At 25.0% G+C, this 20096-nt stretch overlaps 5 protein-coding genes across 6 annotated transcripts; 3 read left to right on the top strand and 2 right to left on the bottom strand.

The window, feature by feature from the left end:
* Positions 1 to 260: 260 nt before the first annotated feature.
* Positions 261 to 11415, bottom strand: LOC127282881 (ribose-phosphate pyrophosphokinase 1). 2 transcript variants are annotated; one of them, XM_051307443.1, is made up of 7 exons: positions 11220 to 11415; positions 8566 to 8773; positions 6669 to 6852; positions 5508 to 5582; positions 2697 to 2920; positions 2168 to 2501; positions 261 to 1537 (listed from the first exon to the last, which is right to left on the bottom strand). In XM_051307443.1, exons 1-7 carry the CDS (start codon positions 11281 to 11283, stop codon positions 1445 to 1447), a joined length of 1182 nt encoding a protein of 393 aa, XP_051163400.1. In that variant the 5' UTR covers positions 11284 to 11415; the 3' UTR covers positions 261 to 1444. The 2 variants fall into 2 exon arrangements, with proteins under 2 accessions (XP_051163400.1, XP_051163401.1); XM_051307444.1 differs by lacking the exon at positions 5508 to 5582 and having other exon boundaries at positions 11220 to 11409.
* LOC127282884 (ubiquitin-conjugating enzyme E2-22 kDa) lies at positions 9572 to 14139 on the top strand. The gene is made up of 5 exons (XM_051307448.1): positions 9572 to 10351; positions 11718 to 11870; positions 11933 to 12015; positions 12109 to 12272; positions 12389 to 14139. Exons 1-5 carry the CDS (start codon positions 10289 to 10291, stop codon positions 12523 to 12525), a joined length of 600 nt encoding a protein of 199 aa, XP_051163405.1. The 5' UTR covers positions 9572 to 10288; the 3' UTR covers positions 12526 to 14139.
* A 243-nt stretch (positions 14140 to 14382) lies between these two features.
* On the top strand, positions 14383 to 16294 carry LOC127282883 (replication factor C subunit 5). Its single transcript, XM_051307447.1, has 8 exons — positions 14383 to 14544; positions 14616 to 14680; positions 14763 to 14890; positions 14960 to 15122; positions 15210 to 15369; positions 15455 to 15666; positions 15790 to 15867; positions 15984 to 16294. Exons 1-8 carry the CDS (start codon positions 14507 to 14509, stop codon positions 16124 to 16126), a joined length of 987 nt encoding a protein of 328 aa, XP_051163404.1. The 5' UTR covers positions 14383 to 14506; the 3' UTR covers positions 16127 to 16294.
* Positions 16225 to 17973, bottom strand: LOC127282882 (methylosome protein 50-like). The gene is made up of 5 exons (XM_051307446.1): positions 17772 to 17973; positions 17193 to 17544; positions 16938 to 17113; positions 16691 to 16877; positions 16225 to 16627 (listed from the first exon to the last, which is right to left on the bottom strand). Exons 1-5 carry the CDS (start codon positions 17890 to 17892, stop codon positions 16438 to 16440), a joined length of 1026 nt encoding a protein of 341 aa, XP_051163403.1. The 5' UTR covers positions 17893 to 17973; the 3' UTR covers positions 16225 to 16437.
* A 764-nt stretch (positions 17974 to 18737) lies between these two features.
* LOC127282885 (uncharacterized) lies at positions 18738 to 20096 on the top strand. The gene is made up of 4 exons (XM_051307449.1): positions 18738 to 18962; positions 19050 to 19209; positions 19300 to 19669; positions 19800 to 20096. The coding sequence occupies exons 1-4, from the start codon at positions 18887 to 18889 to the stop codon at positions 19950 to 19952; spliced, it is 759 nt and encodes a 252-aa protein (XP_051163406.1). The 5' UTR covers positions 18738 to 18886; the 3' UTR covers positions 19953 to 20096.

Genomic DNA, 20096 nt, shown 5'->3' on the forward strand with positions numbered 1-20096 from the left:
TAATATATTGTATATGAGTATTTTTGTTTTTCAACTACAGAGCAATTAATAAAACTTAATACCCTAATTTGAAATTGTATACTTACCGTCACTTCTCTTTGAAAGTGGCCCTTTTTTTTAATAACAATTATAACAGTTAATTATAATATATAATAATTGTACTATAATATAATAAAATATTGTAATTGTAATAATAAATTTATAATTAAAAAACTTTTATTCAATGAAATAAAAAAAAAAGTTTGGTTATTATGCAAAAATAATAAGAAAACACTAAATTATTAAAAATGAGTTTCATTGTCTAATTCAAAATCAACAAAGTTAATTTAATGTCAGCTTTCTAATGTTTTAATTATATTATATTATATATATATATATATATCTATATCATTTGAATTACCAGTTTAAATCCTTAAATTAAAATACTAATAACAGTATTTATTTGTACATTCATCCTTCAGATAACGAAAGTGTATATTATAGATAACGAAGTGTATAGAGATTTAAAATCGCAAATTTCTTTTCTTTTTCCCGAACAATTCAAAAAACTATACGGCAAAATATTACCGTTTATAATATTGTAAAATATCGTGTACGATAAAAATTATTTTCTGTATAAATTTTTAATATCAAGTTTGTTATGAAGATAACTATACAATAAATTTTTTCATTTTAAAATGACGAGTATTATTTTCGTATTTTTTTTTTAATCAAAACAAAAATGTAAACAATTTTTGTCTGAGAAAAATATCTAATTAATCAAAAAAAAAATCTGATAAAAAAAATTAATTTCCCTTTTACAAAAAAAAAATTAAGTGTATATATATAAAATCTATCAATTGTTTTACAAAAAAAAAAAAAGAGAAAAATATATATATTTTTTCACAAACCAGTGCGAAAAATAGTAAATATAAAAATTTTGTACAGATTTCAAAAAGGTGGCTTTCAAAAACCATACAATTTTTTGCAGTAAGCTTCCGTTATCCGGACGACGGGAGAACTTTAAAAGTCTCCGATTCTATTTCCGGTGATAGAAAGATGGTGCAATAAAAATCAACTATAGGACAACCCTACGTGTACAATTCGCAAAGAAAAAAAAACAAAAAAAAAAAAAACCTCTTACTATTTGACACGATGATGACACATGAATTAAACAACTCGTTCGAAGAGAAAGAGATTAGCACAAAAAAGAAATTTGCCTTTGGTGATTAGGAGATAACGATAACAAAATTTGCTAGATTTTTTTTTGAGAAACGAAACTGTAAATCCCTTTTTTCCAAACATACAATTTATCGCTGTAATTTTAAGTTCCGTTATTCCCAAAAAAAAAATTTCTAACAAATTGTTGGCAACTAAAAAGGACGCTTATGTTCTTATTTTAATAATAATAATAATAGTTTCATATCAAATGAAACTTTATAAAAAAAGGGAAAAAAAAAAGAATTTAATATGGTACATTCGAGAACAAATACGACACTGATTCGCCGTTGTGCGTCCTCCTTACTGCTTCAGCAAACATCATCGAGACATCGATGCACTAGAAAATATTTTCCGAGATTAATTAACTTTTAAAATTGAATTAAAAAAATATTTTTCAAAATTTACTTTTTTTTTAACATTTAATTTTAATTTAAAACAAAATACAAATTTAATCAAAGAATAATAAAAGATAAAATAAAAATTAAATTAACATTTTTTTAATTCTTTTCTAATTAAAAATTCGGTATTTTCTTTTATGTCATTATTATTTTGTAATCGTCACCTCATCGACAGTCTCAATTTCTAAATAATATTTGCTAAAAATTGGGAGAAAATTATCGAAAAAAAAAAATTCTCAATATGAAAATTCGTTTTAAAAACCAAAAATGTTAATTTTTGCAAATTTCGTTTTAAAAAATTGAAAATTCAATTTTATCGCGTAATAGAACGAATTTGCAAAAAAAAAATAGATGAAAATTAAGGGACAAATTTTTTTAAACTGTAAAGTTTAAAATAGGTAGAAAAAAAATTTGTTAGTCAGTGTTTGCTTCATGTCCTTTTGTCAAAAATCAACAAAACCCCATCCCTCAATAAATTAAAGTAATAAAATTATTTTTTATATTAAATATAACAGAAAATAAGTAAATTTTTTTTTTACTATTTAAATTTAAAAATGGAAATTTCATACCTGGATTTTGGGGCAATCTTTCATGTGAGCATCTTGTGGAATGGTATTAGTGACAACAACAGCTTCAAAACATGCATTGTTGATTCTATTAATGGCAGGACCACTGAATATTCCATGTGTCAAAATGGCATAAACTTTCGTTGCACCAGCTTCCAATAATTTTTCAGCAGCATGACAAATTGTTCCACAAGTATCGGCCATATCGTCAACAAGAATTGCTATTCTATCTTTGACATCACCAACTAAAACCATACTTGCCACCTCATTTGCCTTTTTTCTCTCCTTGTGAATCAAGGCAAATTCAACATTTAGCCTGTCAGCGATAGACGTCACTCTAAAATAAAAAAAAACATCAAATGTTAAAAAAAAATGTAATAAAATGAATACAATAAAAAAAAAAATTTTTCTATTAAGAATATTAATTTTCCAAGAAAGGATAAATATTAATATTTCACTCTATTTTTTTGTTGAAAATAAGACGTAAAATATAATTCTTTTTTTTTCTTTAAGATAAAAAAAATACGTTTACCTCTTAGCTCCGCCAGCGTCAGGTGAAACGATAATGCTGTTTCGCCATTCAACAATATTTTCCTTTATCCATTTAAGAACAGCAGGTTCGGCAAATAAATTATCCACTGGAATGTCAAAGAAGCCTTGAATTTGGCTCGCGTGTAAGTCCATTGTAATGATGTGATCCGCTCCAGCCACCGAGAGCATATTAGCGACAAGTTTGGCAGAAATTGGAGCGCGACTCTGCAAAATAGATTAAACTATCAATATTTCCCTATGAATATTCGACTAAAAAAAATCCTGAAGTCCATTTGCAACTGGGAATTTCCTGCAATTTCAAAAATGTCCGGTTATTTTATTTTTTTTTTTCAAAGTGCCTCTTCTTTTTTCTAACAAAAGGACACACAAAAAAAAGGATCAATAAAAAACACTGTTAGTTATTAGAAATTTACCACTTTCGCTTAATTGCAAAGCAGTTTTTAGGAAAAATTTTGTTTTAAATATTTTTAATTCTAATTAGTCAATTTTTTTTGTCTAGAAAAAAGATTTTTTTAAAAATTTTTCATTTTAGAGGGGACAAAATATAAATACAATGGCCAAAGTGTTTTTGGAAAAAAAAAATGTGAGCAACGTTCGTATTAATAAAAAGAAAAAAAAATTAGGAGAAAATCTCGTTGCAAATGCACCCCAGTTAAGACTCGATGAAAAACTGTGAGTGAAGCTTTTATAATAGAATATATTTTAAGAAAAAAAAAAATTATGCAGAAAAAACAAAACACAGTGCATTCTGGATTGTTAATTACTCATCAAACTATATATATATTGTACAGCAGTAGGATATTATATATATAAAAAAAAATAGCAAAATTGAAAAAAGAGTTAGTTTACTACTTTCTCAAAATGTTAAATCCATTCCGCTAGAGTCGTATAATGAGTGAAAAAATCAATGCAAACATTCCAATTTTTTTCGTTCAAGAAAATCTTTCACTCAAATATTATTTCAGGCATAAAAATTGTAAAAATACTCGAGAAAGTGACGAAAAAATATACAATTGTAAAAATAATTTAAAAATCAATTTTTAATTAAAATTAGCCTTTAATAAAAAGAAATTATAATCATTTCTCATTATACGATTCGCTGCTAGTGAAAAGAAATACAGAAATGCACTGTGTATAACGATTCTAAATATTCCAATTTTTTAGTTGTTTTTTAGCATTCTACGACCTAAAATATTATCTGCAACGATATACAAGAAGCTGATTATAATGTTAAGGCTTTTGTTTGTCAAAAATCGTCAAGAGAAGTGCTATTTTTTGTATTGAGAAATTTTTTTTTAAAAACAGGAAAATTTTGTTTTTCTAATATCCTTTTTTTTTTACTTAAAAGCACCACTACCGACGATTAAGTCTACTTGGAAGATTAGTGCACTTATACAATAGTATAACTCACGTCACATAATAAATTAGTACCCAGCGAACATATAATGTAAACCCAGGCTAAAGTATAAAAATATGTACACATAGTGCTATTATATTAATATTTTGCCCTCTCATACAAATGACAATATGTGTTTGTACAAAAAAAAGAAGATTCCATTCACTCAATAAGGGTACCAAATTTTTTTTTCTGTAATTTTTTTTTTTTTTTTTTTTGAAAAAGAGGTTTTCTATGATATTTTTGTTAGTCCTACGAAGATAATAATTGCGGAACGAATTACGAAGAAAAAAATTAAAGAAATATTATATCTAATGCTCAATTGAAACTTTTATCATTGCAAAACGAGTCACTCGAAAAAATTTTTGATTTTACTCTTCATACTCACTGTCGATAGGTCGGTCACAAATTCCTGAAAATACCCATCTATAGTCAGAATCTTGATCAAATCATGCTTTCTTAGTTTTAACAAATGCTTTCATAATCTGACATTGAATTTTTATAATATTCGTTTCAAATTAAAAATTTCAAATATTTTCAAATATTTAAAATTTTTATTTAAATAATGAAATCGAATAATTGGAGAACGATTTTAATTTAAGGGTGAAAAAAGTATCATTTTCAGAAAAAGGGGGTAAAATTTTAAGAAAAAACTGGTCATTCTTCATAAAAATTACATATATCACCAGAAAAAAAAATCCCAGTATTTCATGCATAATTTTTTCTAAATGTATTTTACTTTTTAAATTGCCTGCAAAAAAAATCCAATAAAAAGAAAAACAATTTCTTCAAAACAAAATCTTTCTCAAGATTGTTTTTCAATAAATCAAAATACCCCCCAGGGCTGTTATCATTTGCAATATGATTTTGCAATAATCTTTGGTCAGGGTTATCTTAATTTGATAACCCTGTAAACAGTCCGATGCCTGGAATTTACATGCAATCCGCCAATAATTACGCTTGCAATATACAACACCTTTTTTTCTTTTCTTAAAAAAAAAGTTAATACAAATTTTATTTCAACCTAACAAAATGCGACAAACCTTTCATTCTTAAAAAAAAAAAAAAAAAAAAAAACATAACCCAATGATGAATTGTGTTTTCTCATTACCGCAATCAAATTAAACCAATTCCAATATTAATATATGATTTAAAACTGCATATTTATAGTTTTCAATACAATCCTTTTGAAAACGAAATGTGTGAAAAAATGAGATCGAGCATTTAATGTTTTTAATGAGTTTTGAAAAAAATCGCAAGTGCCATAATGAAGATTTTAAAAATTTATCCCATTATACGTGGATGCAAAAGCTGCGAGAAAAGATTCTTTTTTTTTTTTTGAAAATTATTTTCTTGTTCTTTAATAAGAGTAGGAAAAAGAGCACCATAAGTTACCCTGAATTTCCACTCGTGAGTTCTCATGACAATACGACTCTTTGATGAATCTGACTTGTCCCCTTCGTCACCTCCCTGTGAAGATATCATACAAATACTTTATTTTTTGCCTAAATCAGCAAAATTTTTTTTTCCATAAAACTATATCTTCTCTTTCTCTCTCTCTCTCGGAATGTCTACAAAACCTCAACTTTGTAAATTATTTTAACAGACAAAAAAGAAAAATTTCGAAATTAAGACTATAGACTTCAATTAATTTACACTATTGTTTAACATAAATAATAATTAGTCATTTAGAAAAAAGAAATTAGTCAATTTTTGTCGCTCTCCTAAAACATTCAATTATTTAATATTTTTTTTTAATAATTACACAAAAAGACAAGTAAACAAAAAAAATTATAGAAAACACACTAAATTATTGCGTAATTCACCAAAGAAACATATATAATTCAAATATATCATCATTGAGTAATCAATAAATTATAAATAGAATTTGGACGTTACTTTCGATCTATCCTATTTGTTTGATACTCAATTTATCATCATTCTATTTAAATCTCAAGAAAAGAAAAAAAATACATCGAAATGTAATCATAATAATGAAAATTAATCAAAAGTAATCATTCGAAAAAAATAAATTCATACAAAAAAATGAAATCGAATTCATCAAAATAATATGATTAAAATACAACAAAATTTGTCAATTATCATATCAATAAGATAATATATGAAAATTTCATTAAACTAATGGAAAATGTGTAAAAACAAATTGCTATTTACAAATGCTTTTAAAAAAAAGAATTTACATTTTTTAAAAAAAACTATTTAAAAAATAGTGCAAATATAAAATTACATTGAAATATAATAATACATTATGAAAACAATAAAAAATAAACTAGCACAAAAGAACATAAAATAGAAAAAAAATAATCTAAGTGAAAAAATGAAACTACGTTTGAGAAAATTTATTATAGTGTAAAAAAAAAAATTGCACACCAAAACTTTCCTATATCCTGGGGAAATTAAATATTTACTCAAGAATCTAGATTGTCGCATATGTGAATTTACTAAATACGAATCATTGATTAATTATTATCATTATTATTTCTAAATTATTGTTTATTTTTTTTTTAATTAAAATTATTAACGGGGAATCTTTACCTTGTCCTTTTTGTCCTGTCTAGCATAAGGAAAACATGGAATGACCGCAGTTACACGAGATGCAGATGCAATTTTACAAGCGTTAATCATTATTAGCAGTTCCATCAGATTGTCATTTACTTCTCCGCTACCGCTCTGCACAATGTAAACATCTTCTCCTCGCACGGATTCTCCGATTTCCACGCTGAAAAACATTAAACAATTATTTTTCATTCATTTTATTATATCCAAATATGAATTATTTTTTAATTTAATTAATTTTACCCCTTAATTCTTATAATTTCTCAATTGTTTAATATTTATTAATTAAACAAATATATTTTATAAAATAAAAGTAATTGCCTAAAAAATAAAATAAATACTATACTCAAATTAAAATACAAAAAAAAAAATTTAAAAAGAAAAACTATTAAATTACTATGTGGAGGTAATAAATTACAAACAAATTATCTTTTCTTTAAAATATTTGAATCCGAATTTCTCACAATGAATAGTATCAGTGATCGATAAGATAAACCAAACAAGATTTCACACAATGTTTAAATAAGTATATTAAAAAGCTAAAACAATAATAAACTATTTTTAAAGTTTATATTTTCCTAACAATTGACAAGAGAAAAATTAATTATTAAAAATTATCAGTTTTGAAAAAAAATTACTTGTTAAAAATATATGTATCGAAAATAAAATATTTGAATAAAAAAAAAAAAAAGAATTTTTCTCCCATCAATATTGTATACTTATATGCTGACCGTGAAATCAAGTTTTAGACACGCACAAATTATCCTTAATTTTAAAAAGCAGTTCCCCTGTGAGAAAAATCTTGCCCAGCATTATCTTCGACACATGACAAGGTCACGAATTTATTAAGCTAACTTTCTATAATTTTGAGTCATTTAATCTAAGACCATATAAAAAAAATTTTTTCAATAAACATTCTTATTTTATTACTCATGAATTAAAAAAAAACTCATTAAAAAACAATTTTAAATGAAAAAAATATTTTAAAAACTTTTTTTATATTGTTTCACTGCTGGAAAATGGAGGTAAAATTTTTCTGGAAATACTGACTATAAAAGATAATTAAGTCTAGAGATAAGAATCGTTTACTTATACAAATATATAATAGTAAAATAAAAAATTGTAAAATAAAAATATAATTACATATTTTTTAAAAATAATTAGTTTTTTTTTTAAAAATGTATTTTTTTCAAAACTATTTTTTTTCCATTTCATTAATTATTCAAGTGTTTATTAAAATTAGTCAATCACTTAATTCATATATTACAAGTGTTCTTAATATTTTTTTTAACATCCTACTTTAAATTGATGCTAGAAAGAAGTCTTCTAATATAATCATTTTAAATTAAGTTTAATGAAAAATAAGTCGATGTAACACTACGTAATACCAGTAATATAAAATATAATAAAACAAATGATTTATGTGGAAAAAAAAAATTCAAATCTATTGCCTTGAGAAAATTAAAAATTCAAATCAATATTTTTGGAGCAGAAAGATCTTGATAACAAAGACACAATAAAAAAAAAAAGAATCAGTCTTGATATGCTTTTTTATAAAAAGATTAAAAAATAATTCTAACCTTAAAATTAAATTAATATCAATTTTAACATAGTTTTTAATTAATAAATATATATATTATATTCCGGCTTCGATTTATTATTTTTTCAAGACGCTACACGTGATTAAATCTCAAGCGTCGGTATAACACAATTCTTTCTAATCATTTGGGAAACTTAACTATATAAATTTGCATGATTATTGATACCACGTGCACAATTCAGATTATTGAATTTTCGATCAAACAAACATTGATGTTAAAATAAAATTTCTGAATTTAGAACGGAAATGTTATTATAATATAAAAGCGACCATTACCATGTTTCGAGGTTGCTGAATTTCTTTGTGACAACTTTGCCGATGTCAATTCCAAGTCTGTCAACAATTCGTTGAGCCAATTCGGGGTGCGATGTTCCGCTGAATACTTTAATATTCGGCATTCTGCTTTGTAACAAGTTTCCACGAGAACTCTCCAAGTTTGCACGTAACAAACTCTTGGCACGCACTGCTTGTGAGACGGGCATCACTGAAAAACGGCAAGCATGATGATGAAAATGCCGCAAGCGCAATTAATCAACCAATCAGAATCTGTAAATTTTGCCGGAAATGACATTTTTCCAAAACTCCGCCTTTTGGACCATGCGCAGATTCTAATTGCGGGAAGACAATCATTTAACTCTTTTTTTTTTTAAACGTATTTCACTTGTAAATCACATTTTTAAAACGAAATATTTATCAGAAATGCATATAGTAACACTTTTTTAAATTAGAAATTCAAATTATAGAATTATTTCGTCAATTTTTATCACATTAAGTCAAAAATTAACATGTTTCACACAATTGTTTATAGAATATAACCTATAATATGCCGGATTTTTACTGAGCGGGAATTTTCAATCAAATAATTGAAATGATTTGCTTTTTTTGAATCAATTGAGTAAAAATATGATAATTTTGAAATTTCTATTCAAATTGAATTGTTATTTGATTTTTTTGTTTGTTTAAAAACAAAAGTCAAAACAATTGTTTACAAAATGTGCCGCTACATCGCGGAAGTTCTTGCGTAAAATACGCAAAGTTACAAACTTTACGTAACTGTCAACTGAAATTTGAAATTAAATCTCAAATTTAAAAATTAATCACTAAATTAATTAGTGAAAACACCTGTTTCTTTATTTCGATTAAATTAAATCAATTTAATCAATGTAATAATAATAATAATCCCATTTGGACATTTTTTTAGACTTTTTTTTAAATTGAGCGCCAAAAAAACTTGTCACTGATTTGAAAGTGTTCGCCGCTTATTGAAAACGGAAAATATTTCACGATTGACAGTTTTGGGAAATAAATTGTAAAATCTACAAAATATTCACTTTTTTAAAGATAATTTTTTCTGAAGAAAGCCTCTTGAAAAAAATCGCCATTTTGTAAACTTCTAATCACGTCATTGAGTGATCATTCTTAACATTTTTATATTTAAACATGTTGTTTTTCTGTGTTTATTTGAAAGAAATTTGCGTAACTTTTACACCACGAGGTTAGAATCGTTAGTATCTAAAGAAAGTGGAGTTAACGTATCCTTTCTCATCGTAATTCAAGGAAATAAATAAAGAATTTTAAAGGGGTTGTGTCGTGTTTTCAACACGCGTGACCACAGACTCAAAAAAATTGGAGCCCATTGCAAAAGGTGAAGTCAACGGATAAATGTCAGTGAGAGCGCTATGACAGTCGATTTTTTTTCATCGATGTGGCGCCGGTCCTGATTGACGTCGAATTAGATCTGCCTGTGCGTGAGGCTGTGTGATTTTTCTTATAAAAAAAGAGGTTACAGCATTCGACAAAACGATAAGTAAACGTTATATTAGTGAGGATTCTCTGTAACTTCCCGCGAGTTCCAAGTTAAAAGTCTGAAAATTTTAGAACACAAGAAAAACTATCTTTGAAAAAAAAAGAAAACAAAAGGGGAAACAAATTATGCTTTACATATTCAAGTCCATGTGAATGATGATGACAGTGTGTTGACCTAACTGATTTTAAAACTATGGCGAACATTGCAGCACAGCGACTCAAACGGGAATTCAAAGAGGTTATAAAGAGCGAAGAAGTAAGAATTATTTATTATAATCTTTGATTTGAAAAAAGTTTTCCTTTTTTATTTCATATTTTTTTAACCTCAAACTGGGTTTTATAATATAGTTACGCAATTACATCAAAAGGAAAATTATTTATCGTCATTTATATATTACTCTTGCAATATTTTTTCAGTAGCTTGATTAAATATATTTATATTTTTAATAAAAATAGACAAAAAGGATATTATTAATTATCTCTTTTGATTTTTTTTAATTAATTTTTTAAAACAGTCAATTTTAACTATTTAGTTAATCATTTTTTCTCTTGAAACACAATCAACTGTCAATTTATTTTCGTTAATATTTGAGAATTTGTAATTTTGTCATTTTGAAATAAGAAAAACAACTAAATCATTGTATATACATATATATGTTTTTTTTTAACTATAACCTATAAATCACATGTGTAAGACAAAGGATTGACGTCTTTTGGATAATTTACAAAATGTTTTGATCATTTATATTAAATGAAATTCATGAATTTTATAATTATATTTCTCAATTTAAGCTGCCAAATTTGTTAAATGACGCATCAATTTTAAAAATAAAGAATGTACCTTGAACATTGTTTTGATAAATAACAAGTGCTTTGTGACGTTTGAATGTCATTGATCTCGGCAATATTTAATATATATATATATTTAAAATAGACTCTAACGCTTAGAAATATAAAATTAATAAATTTTGAATTTACAAAATCATAGTTGTTATGTTTCAATCATAAAATGATATTTTCTTAATCCATAAAAGTTAATTAGTGTGTTTAATTCAGTTAAAAAAACATAACAAAATTATTATAGATTTTTTTTTTAAATTATTGTAACGAATTAAATTGCTTACCATGTGTGTTATCTTCTTGTGAATTAGACTCCATTTTACACTTACAATCTTTCAGGTTATTCATTTATTTTGTTTACTTTGGTTTAAGAAAAACTCTTTCACATATTATTCGCACAAGAAATTTCAAAATAATCTTACAAATATCTCACTCGAATGTTCTGTTATCTAAAACTCTAATGTCAAGGGTTAGGTGGGGTATTATTTACTCATCAAGGTTTTCAATTCTTTCATTGGTAGGAACCAATGAATCTATTATCTTGATATATTGTGAAATATTTTGCTTGCTTGATTGGTAACGTTTATTATTATCAGTTTTGAATATTACAAAATTTTAATTATCACATAGCGACAAAATAATCGCTAAAATAAAGAAATTTAAAAATAAATGACTATTGCCATTTGTATTAATATTCTAATAACTTCAGAGAATTTTGAAATTTTAAATTAATTATTGAGTTAAAAAAATATATCTAATTAATTTTTAATTTTATTTTTCAGGTAGCAAGATGCGCCATTAAAGTAGAATTGGTTAATGATAGTTTTACTGAATTAAAGGGAGAAATTGCTGGACCTCCAGATACACCATACGAGGGAGGAAATTTTGTTCTCGAAATTAAAGTACCTGAGACTTATCCATTTAATCCACCTAAAGTAAGTATTTTTTGATAAATTTTTATATTCTTTATTTACTGAGAAAAAAAAATTTATTATAGGTACGATTTATAACAAAAATATGGCATCCAAATATTTCTTCTGTTACTGGAGCTATTTGTTTGGATATATTAAAGGATCAATGGTATGTTTATTAATTAAATTTATTATAATGAATAGAAAAAATTTTTTTTAGTGATTTTTAATGATAAATATTTTTTTTTTCCTAAATTTTTAGGGCAGCCGCTATGACCCTGCGAACAGTTCTTTTATCATTGCAAGCATTATTATCGTCAGCAGAACCTGATGATCCTCAGGATGCTGTAGTAGCTAAACAATATAAAGAACATCCTGAGATGTTTCGACAAACTGCAAAACATTGGACGTCCGTCTACGCTGGCGGTTTGTTATTTTTCTTTAAATTTAATTCCCTTTTCTATTCAAAAATAATTTTTAATTAACATTTTTTTTTTTTTGTAAATTATTTTGATCGAATAATTAATGTATTTAAATATCAGGTCCAGCCACAATGCCTGAATTAGACGATAAAATAAGGCGATTAACTGATATGGGCATTGAAGAACACGATGCAAGAGTCGCATTATCATCATATAATTGGGATTTGGAAAGAGCCACTGAACAACTTTTTAGTTAGTGGCAACTTGGCAGTTACTCCTGCCTTGTCATTAATTCTGTCATCGAGAGGACTCTTGAGATGTAATTACCAAAAAAAAAAAAAAAAATATTGACATCACATATTAATTCATAGTCAAATTGCATAATTGCAATGACAATATGCGTTATAATTATAATATAAATCGCGTTCAAGTGGTTTTAAAAGATCAATTAATCGAGAGTCTGTCTTTTTTTTTTTTTTTTACTTCATTTGTATCATAGACATGAGGACATAAAAAACCACTATTCATCGAGAATTAAATAAGAGCTTCGATTAAATCGTAAACGGGCATCATTAATGAAAAGAATGCGCATTATGTTCCATTGTTTGCAATCAAAACGCATTTCTTTTTTTTTCTTATTTTCTCGATAAAAAAAAGACGAATAACAAAAAAAAATCGATATTGAAAAGTTTCGAAACAGCTTCGATTCCTCTTTTGGCTAATTCTTTTAATTATTATTCTAATAACAAATTAACGTATCGTGCACAATTGAATCAATTTTTTTAGAATTTTTTTTTTTGTCATGATTTATAAGTCAAATGAACTTTATAGATTAATTTTTCTTTCTTTTTTTTATTGTAACAAAAGTTGTTATACTTTATTTAAAAAAAATTTTTATGATTTTCCCCATTTTTTTTTTCTATACTAGTTTTAATGAAATTGTACAAAATAAATTAATGTCCACATCAAAATTTTTGTTAACATTTATTATTGTCAATTTTAATTTTAGAAAAAAAATAAATTTGCTTCCTTTAATGATTAGGGACACGATAAGAAAAATTTAAATACAATGCTTTTTAATGTTTAGGTATATATTGCCATTGCTGTTGTTTGATATATTTAATATATTTAATGTAAAATTTTTAGAAAAAAGTCGCGATTCAAATAAATGAATTATTATTTTAAAAAAAAATTACTTAATTTTTTTGTTATTTGAATAAATCGTGTTTTTTTAGAGTCAAAGGGTTTTAACATTCCAGACTCAGGAACAAAGTTGCATTTATTACTTTGTCATTAAATTAATATAAATTTTTGTTTAAAGAAGCGATTCGGAAGAAAATTCACATATATTTTTCATTAATGGCAATTATTGAGAAATTGAAAGTAAGTTGATAATAGAAAATTTTTTCTCAAAAAGTGAAAAAGACAAAAAAAATTCACTAATAAGAGAAAAATTGTTCATTATTTTTTTTTCAAGTGAAAAAAATCACTAGTGTGAAAAGTCTTCTGTGTTCGCGTACAATTAGCTTTTTTTTCAAATAATTTATAAGGAGGGCTGTGTCACGAGGTGTGTCTAAATAATATGAATTTCTTATAAAATTCGGAATGGTAATTTAGTGGATAAGCGATTATTGCAAATTTAGGTTTTCATAAATGCTGTTATTGAATGTACATTAAATATTTCAAAAAGAAAATTAATATAACGAATCTCTTTCAGTGTTAGCGTTTTACTTCAGTTTCCAGAATTTTGTTACTACGATATATATATATATTATGTATACCGGATTTTTATTACTAACAAAGTTGAACTTTTTATTGTAAATGGTCACCTGTTGGCCAGAGAAAATAAAAATCGCTTATAATGACGATAATTGATCTGATTTTATGAAAAAGAATTTTTTTTCTCTATATATTAATTTGCTTAGACTTGTATAAAAAGTTATTAATTATAATATAGAAAAATATTTGTTGCAAACATTTTAATAAAATCGATATAATATTAAAAAAAATTAATTTTATTATGTATTAGATAATTAATTTTTTAGTTTAAATTTAATTTTCATTTTTAAATTTTTGCGCTCAATATTTATTAACAGTGTAGTGGCAGGCCTGAAAACGCGGGCTTTCTTTTTCCTCGAAATCTCGAATTGCGAACATAACCTCTAAAGAAACGTGCGTGTAAATAGTGTTTTGACAGGAGATTATTATCATCTATATTTTTAATTATTATTCCCAAATATGACGAACATCAAGGATAAATCGAAAAATCTACCATGGTAAATATATTCCTAATATTAAATAGAATACGAACTTGTATTTTTCGATGTAAATAAAATTGTTTTTCTAGGGTTGAAAAATACCGGCCAGCTCAATTAGATGATCTTATATCTCACGAAGAAATTATAAGAACCAGTGAGTTAATAATTAAACAATAGATTAGGAAATTAATTTTTCTTACCTTTTTGTTCCATTTTGCTTTGTTTTTTTTTTTTAGTAAACAAATTCATTGAAGCAAATCAGTTGCCACATCTTTTGTTATATGGACCACCAGGTACTGGAAAAACAAGTACAATTTTAGCCTGTGCTCGTAAATTATATACACCTGCTCAATTTAATTCAATGGTAAAATATTTTTTATATATTTGCATTTTAATTATTTAAAAATCTTACATTTATTTTCGAATTTATAAGGTCCTTGAATTGAATGCTTCTGATGATAGAGGAATTGGTATCGTGAGGGGACAAATTTTAAGTTTTGCCAGTACCGGAACAATTTATCGATCTGGATATAAACTTATTATCCTCGATGAAGCCGATGCTATGACCAATGATGCTCAAAATGCCCTTCGAAGAAGTACGTATCTGAAATCAAAAAAGAAATAAAAGTTAGAAAAATTGATTTAAAAAATCTTATTTTTTTTTTTTCATATCCATTTTTCAGTTATCGAGAAGTATACAGAAAATGTGCGTTTTTGTATTATTTGCAATTATCTCAGTAAAATAATACCTGCCCTTCAATCGCGTTGCACAAAATTTAGATTTGGTCCATTACAACCTGAACAAATCCTTCCGCGATTGGAATACGTTATTGAGCAAGAAAAGTAAGGAATTGGAAAATTATATAATTATAAAATTATTTTATTAATAGAAATGTAATTTTCATTGGAAAATTTAATTTATTTACAGATTAGACGTGAGTGAGGATGGAAAAATAGCTTTAATTACATTAAGTGGCGGTGATATGAGAAAAGTAATTAACGTACTTCAAAGTACATGGCTTGCATTGGGATCCGTTACAGAGGATAATGTTTATACTTGCGTGGGTCATCCTTTGCCAGTTGATATAAAAAATATTTTAGCTTGGTTACTCAATGAAACATATCAACTTGCCTATTGCAGTATCCTTTTTAATTTGCACATTTTTTTCTATTGAAAAAATTTACTACTTTACAAAATTAAAATATTAAGTTCTATCTTTGATAATTATTCATCGCTAAAAAAAAACCTTAACTCTTTCTCAGAAATTCAAGATCTTAAAACAAGAAAAGGTCTCGCTCTTCAGGATATTCTAACAGAGCTACATGTTTTTGTCAATAAAAGTTCGTATATTTCATCTTCTTTTTATCAATTTTCTAAAAAATTATGTTGCAAAATAATTTATAAAATTTTATTTATCTTTTTCAATTAAATCAAAAATTAAATTTTGCATTTTTAGTTGAATTCCCAGAGCCAATGCTGATCGATCTTGTAATAAAATTGGCAGAAATTGAAAAGAGACTAATTCTAGGATCAAGTGAAGCTGTTCAATTAAATGCTCTCGTTGCTGCTTTTCAACCACTACATGATATTGAAACATAATTTATCAACTTATTTCTAATTTAAATTATAATTACATTCAACAATTTCTATTTTTGTACCTTATTATACAGTAAAAAAAAAAAAACTACAATAGTAAGTTGATTTTAAAAATATATTTGTGGAAAAAACAAATACCAATTGCATTAAATATAAAATTGAAAAAAATTATTACGAAAATCCTTTTTTTCAATTAATTACTTATTTACACGACTTTCATTAATGTGATATTTAGAGAAAAAAAAAGAGTGAAACTAAAAATAGGTTTAAAAAAAATTAATTTCTATTCTGTGGAGCAAATACCGGAATTTTTTTTATAATTCCACTAGTGAATGATTGAGAATAGAATTATCCCAAGAACATGTTAAAAGTTTGTTTTGATGCCAAGCAAGACCACGAACAAAATCTTGATGTCTATCGTCTTCATAAATTGTTACTAGATTTCTATCAATGTCAAACATTTTCACCATATTTCCATCACAGCAGCCGGCCAATTGATTTGGACTGAAACAGAAAGACATTTTTTATTCTCTGTGAATAAAAAAAAAACAAAAAAAATATACTTACATTAGTGGATTAAATTCGAGTTTATAAACCGCTCTGTCGAAAACAACATTAGAACAAATTTCAGTGTTTGGATTACGAATATCGACAATGGTAATACTTTTATCCTCGGCACCAATTGCGACTATATTTTCATCATTTGGTTTCCAAGCAATCGCCGTTAATCCACAATTATTATTTTTGAAAATGCCTTGAAAAAATATTGAAAATTAAAATAAATTACTAATTACATTTTTTTTTATTTCTTTACCGTGAGCTGGCTTTGATTTCCTAGTGTCCCAGATAAGTGTATCAGAATCCTTTGAAGTGGACGCGAAAACAGAATCACTTTTTGGCTGTGCACTCACACAGGTAATTGTATCACAATGGGCAGAATTATAACTGTGCGTAGATTTAAGATCTTCTGTAACGTCCCAAACTTTAATGCTGTAAAAAACAAAAAAAAATTTGTAATTTTTTTTTGAAGCTAAAATTAATATATTTAAGACAATTAATTTTTCTTTACCAACAATCCATTCCTGCTGAAACAGCGCATAGTTTATTGTCAAATACCGACAATGATATTAGACAATCATCATGTTGACAGGAATAACTTAATGATTTAAATGTCTTTAAAGTTGAGCTACTATCATCATTTTTTTCGTCATTCAATTCAACAATTTGAATTGTTCCACTATCTTCTCCAATAATACATTTATTATGTTGTCCAAGATAAGCAGCATCCGCAATTCCACTGTCAGTTCTAATTGCCCCGTATGCTTTATTTCTATCGAAATTTTCCAATTGATTGTAATACCAAAATGTACCATTCCAATTTCTGTCAATCATATTACTCGCGCCAATAATGACGCTTTTATCTGAAAATAATATATAAAAGTAAGGAAAAAGTATATAATTATTTTTGGCTATATAACAAATAAACATAATGTATAAACTAATTATCGTTTATATATAACTATTTTATTTATTTATTAAAATATCTGAAAATAAAATTATTAGTGTCAAAAATTTGTAATTTGTTTATAATTTTATTTTACAAAAAAAAACCGGTAAGAATAACTTAACCTAAAAATATGATGTGTACCTTGAAAAACTTTAATCACTTGTAATTGTTTGTCATGTACCGGTGGTCTATCAGCATCACTTAAATTTCTATATTCCTCAGCATTCATATTAGGAATCACATGATTATACGTTTCGTCCATTGTTTCTTTTAAATAAAAAGAAATATTCTGTTTATTAAAATCCGCGTGAATAAAAAAACAACAAATGGGAAACGGAAGTTACTGCAATGCGCACGCTTGGTAATAAATGCATGTGAAAAAAATCCCTAGATTTTTCATTTCCCCCTTAACGCGGGAAATATTTAAATATTCAAACCTTTAACGTAATTTTTTTTTTTTAAATAACATTTTTTGTTAATTAATAATAAAATCCTATAAATAAAATAAATATTTTATTAGTTCAATCACTTTTTTTTAAACAATGAAACTCATATGTGATATATAAATTATTTAACTATAATAAAATGTTTTATTATTTGTTATTCAAATTAATTGAAAACTTAGAATAAATTTGAATATACAGATAATAAATTGTTACAATAAAAGACATTTAATAAATAAAAATTTTATCTCTTTAGTGATATTTAAATTAAATTTAAATTTTCATTTAAAAGTGATGAATAGTTAATACTGATTTTTCAATCAAAATTAAAAACAAAAATTTTTTTTCATTCACGATGAATAATTGAAAATTTTATTTATTGTATTGTAAATAAAAAAAACCCATTAACTGTTGTTGTTAAAAAATATAAAAAATTATTCTTTTATTTCCAAACGATAAAAAAAACACAATATTATAATTGTTATTGAGATATTGATAAAAAATTATTGAAAATTCTTTAACGTCATTTAACACAATTAGATATTAAAAGTATAATAAACAAAAGTTCTTGAAAGCCAATAAATACCAGAACTGATTTGAAAAAATTTTAAATATTAGTGTTTTTTCATTTATGGTAGCATAAATTTATAATTCAACAAATTTATATTTAAATTGTAAAAAAATATTAAAATAAATTATTAAATTGCAATTTTTTAAATAATTAATATTTTTTTAAATTGAAAAAGATAGAAAAAAATTATATTATTATATAAAAATAAATAAAAGAATAAATTATATAAAATAATTTTCAAAATGTTACTTTCTTTAAAAAGAATTTTTGTTTTTATTTTCTTCTTTGGATTAACAAAAATTGATGCATATGATTTTTGTGAGTTTTTTTGTTTAATTATTTTTAAAAACACAATTTTTTTGAAAAATAATTTCTAAAATTGATATATTTAATTTTTTTTCGCAGTTTGTGATGAATCTTCTAATTCATTTGTGCTGACAGCAATTTTACAAAATTATCGATCAAAAATGATAACTGAAGGATTACCGGAATTTAATTTTCCACCTTTGGAACCACTTTTCATCGATAAAATTAATTATGAAACAAGAAATCAACATATAGGAGTGTAAGTTTTAAATATTTAATATAATTTAAATTTAAAGAAAAAAAATAAAAGAAAAATTTAATTTTAATTAAAATTTCTCCAAACTTTCAGATTTAATTTAGATCTAAAAAATCTGACAGTCAGAGAATTGTCGAAATTCGAAATTCTTGGCGCTTGTGTATTTTATTTTAGTCAGAGAATAATTGTAAATTTTACAGTACCAGTAATTTCTATAAATGGACATTATAATTTATCGGGAGCTTTAGATAATTTTTCACCAGGGAAATCAATTGAATTAAAAGGCGCTGGACCAATAAAATTTGCTCTTAATAATGTAAATTTTGCCGCACATATTGGCATTGGTTTAGGATATTCTGGCTATTTGAAAAATTTTAATATCGATTTTTCAGTAGAATCAGTAAATTCAAATCTTGAAAATTTAATGGGTGAAAATAAACACGTCAGTCATGTTATGAATCAGGTAAGTGTCGTGAAGAATTAAAATTATTACTAATTAATAATGATAAATAATAATTAATTATTAATATTATAATAAATTACATAAATTCAAATATTTAAATATTAATTATAATTATTTATATGCAAAACAGGTCGTAAATGACGTTCTTCCTGACACTCTTCGTCTCTTAAAACCAGAAATGGTACCATCGATAAGGGATTTTCTTTTTGAAAAAATAAAAAATATTCTCAATAATCTTACAGAGAGTAAAATACTTTCAGCTTTTTTAAAAATTGCATTATAATTAAATCTTTTTAATATGTATATATAATATTATTATTTATTGTTACTTTTTTTATTATTAAAATAAATTAAATTAGAAATAATTATTGTACATAAAATTCTAAAAAATTAAACCAATTTTATTAAAATAATTGTTAAATTTCAA

Source organism: Leptopilina boulardi, unplaced genomic scaffold (assembly GCF_019393585.1).
Source record: "Leptopilina boulardi isolate dan_hultmark-lab unplaced genomic scaffold, ZJU_Lbou_2.1 LbouV2_302, whole genome shotgun sequence".
Classification (NCBI taxonomy): Eukaryota; Metazoa; Arthropoda; class Insecta; order Hymenoptera; family Figitidae; genus Leptopilina; species Leptopilina boulardi.

Excerpts from the sequence above, each read along its gene's own strand:
- LOC127282884 (XM_051307448.1), top strand. The coding sequence starts at position 10,289 with ATGGCGAACATTGCAGCACAGCGACTCAAACGGGAATTCAAAGAGGTT. Across the intron at positions 10,352-11,717 it reads AGGTTATAAAGAGCGAAGAA|GTAGCAAGATGCGCCATTAA; the intron begins GTAAGAATTATT and ends TTTATTTTTCAG. Across the intron at positions 11,871-11,932 it reads ATCCATTTAATCCACCTAAA|GTACGATTTATAACAAAAAT; the intron begins GTAAGTATTTTT and ends AATTTATTATAG.
- LOC127282881 (XM_051307443.1), bottom strand. The coding sequence starts at position 11,283 with ATGAATAACCTGAAAGATTGTAAGTGTAAAATGGAGTCTAATTCACAA. Across the intron at positions 2,921-5,507 it reads CTCACGAGTGGAAATTCAGG|AGTCGCGCTCCAATTTCTGC; the intron begins GTAACTTATGGT and ends TCTATTTTGCAG. Across the intron at positions 1,538-2,167 it reads AAGATTGCCCCAAAATCCAG|TGCATCGATGTCTCGATGAT; the intron begins GTATGAAATTTC and ends AATATTTTCTAG.
- LOC127282883 (XM_051307447.1), top strand. The coding sequence starts at position 14,507 with ATGACGAACATCAAGGATAAATCGAAAAATCTACCATG. Across the intron at positions 14,681-14,762 it reads CGAAGAAATTATAAGAACCA|TAAACAAATTCATTGAAGCA; the intron begins GTGAGTTAATAA and ends TTTTTTTTTTAG. Across the intron at positions 14,891-14,959 it reads CTGCTCAATTTAATTCAATG|GTCCTTGAATTGAATGCTTC; the intron begins GTAAAATATTTT and ends CGAATTTATAAG.
- LOC127282882 (XM_051307446.1), bottom strand. The coding sequence starts at position 17,892 with ATGGACGAAACGTATAATCATGTGATTCCTAATATGAATGCTGAGGAA. Across the intron at positions 17,545-17,771 it reads AGTGATTAAAGTTTTTCAAG|ATAAAAGCGTCATTATTGGC; the intron begins GTACACATCATA and ends TATTATTTTCAG. Across the intron at positions 16,878-16,937 it reads GAAATCAAAGCCAGCTCACG|GCATTTTCAAAAATAATAAT; the intron begins GTAAAGAAATAA and ends TATTTTTTCAAG.
- LOC127282885 (XM_051307449.1), top strand. The coding sequence starts at position 18,887 with ATGTTACTTTCTTTAAAAAGAATTTTTGTTTTTATTTTCTTCTTTGGA. Across the intron at positions 18,963-19,049 it reads AATTGATGCATATGATTTTT|TTTGTGATGAATCTTCTAAT; the intron begins GTGAGTTTTTTT and ends TTTTTTTCGCAG. Across the intron at positions 19,670-19,799 it reads TCAGTCATGTTATGAATCAG|GTCGTAAATGACGTTCTTCC; the intron begins GTAAGTGTCGTG and ends TATGCAAAACAG.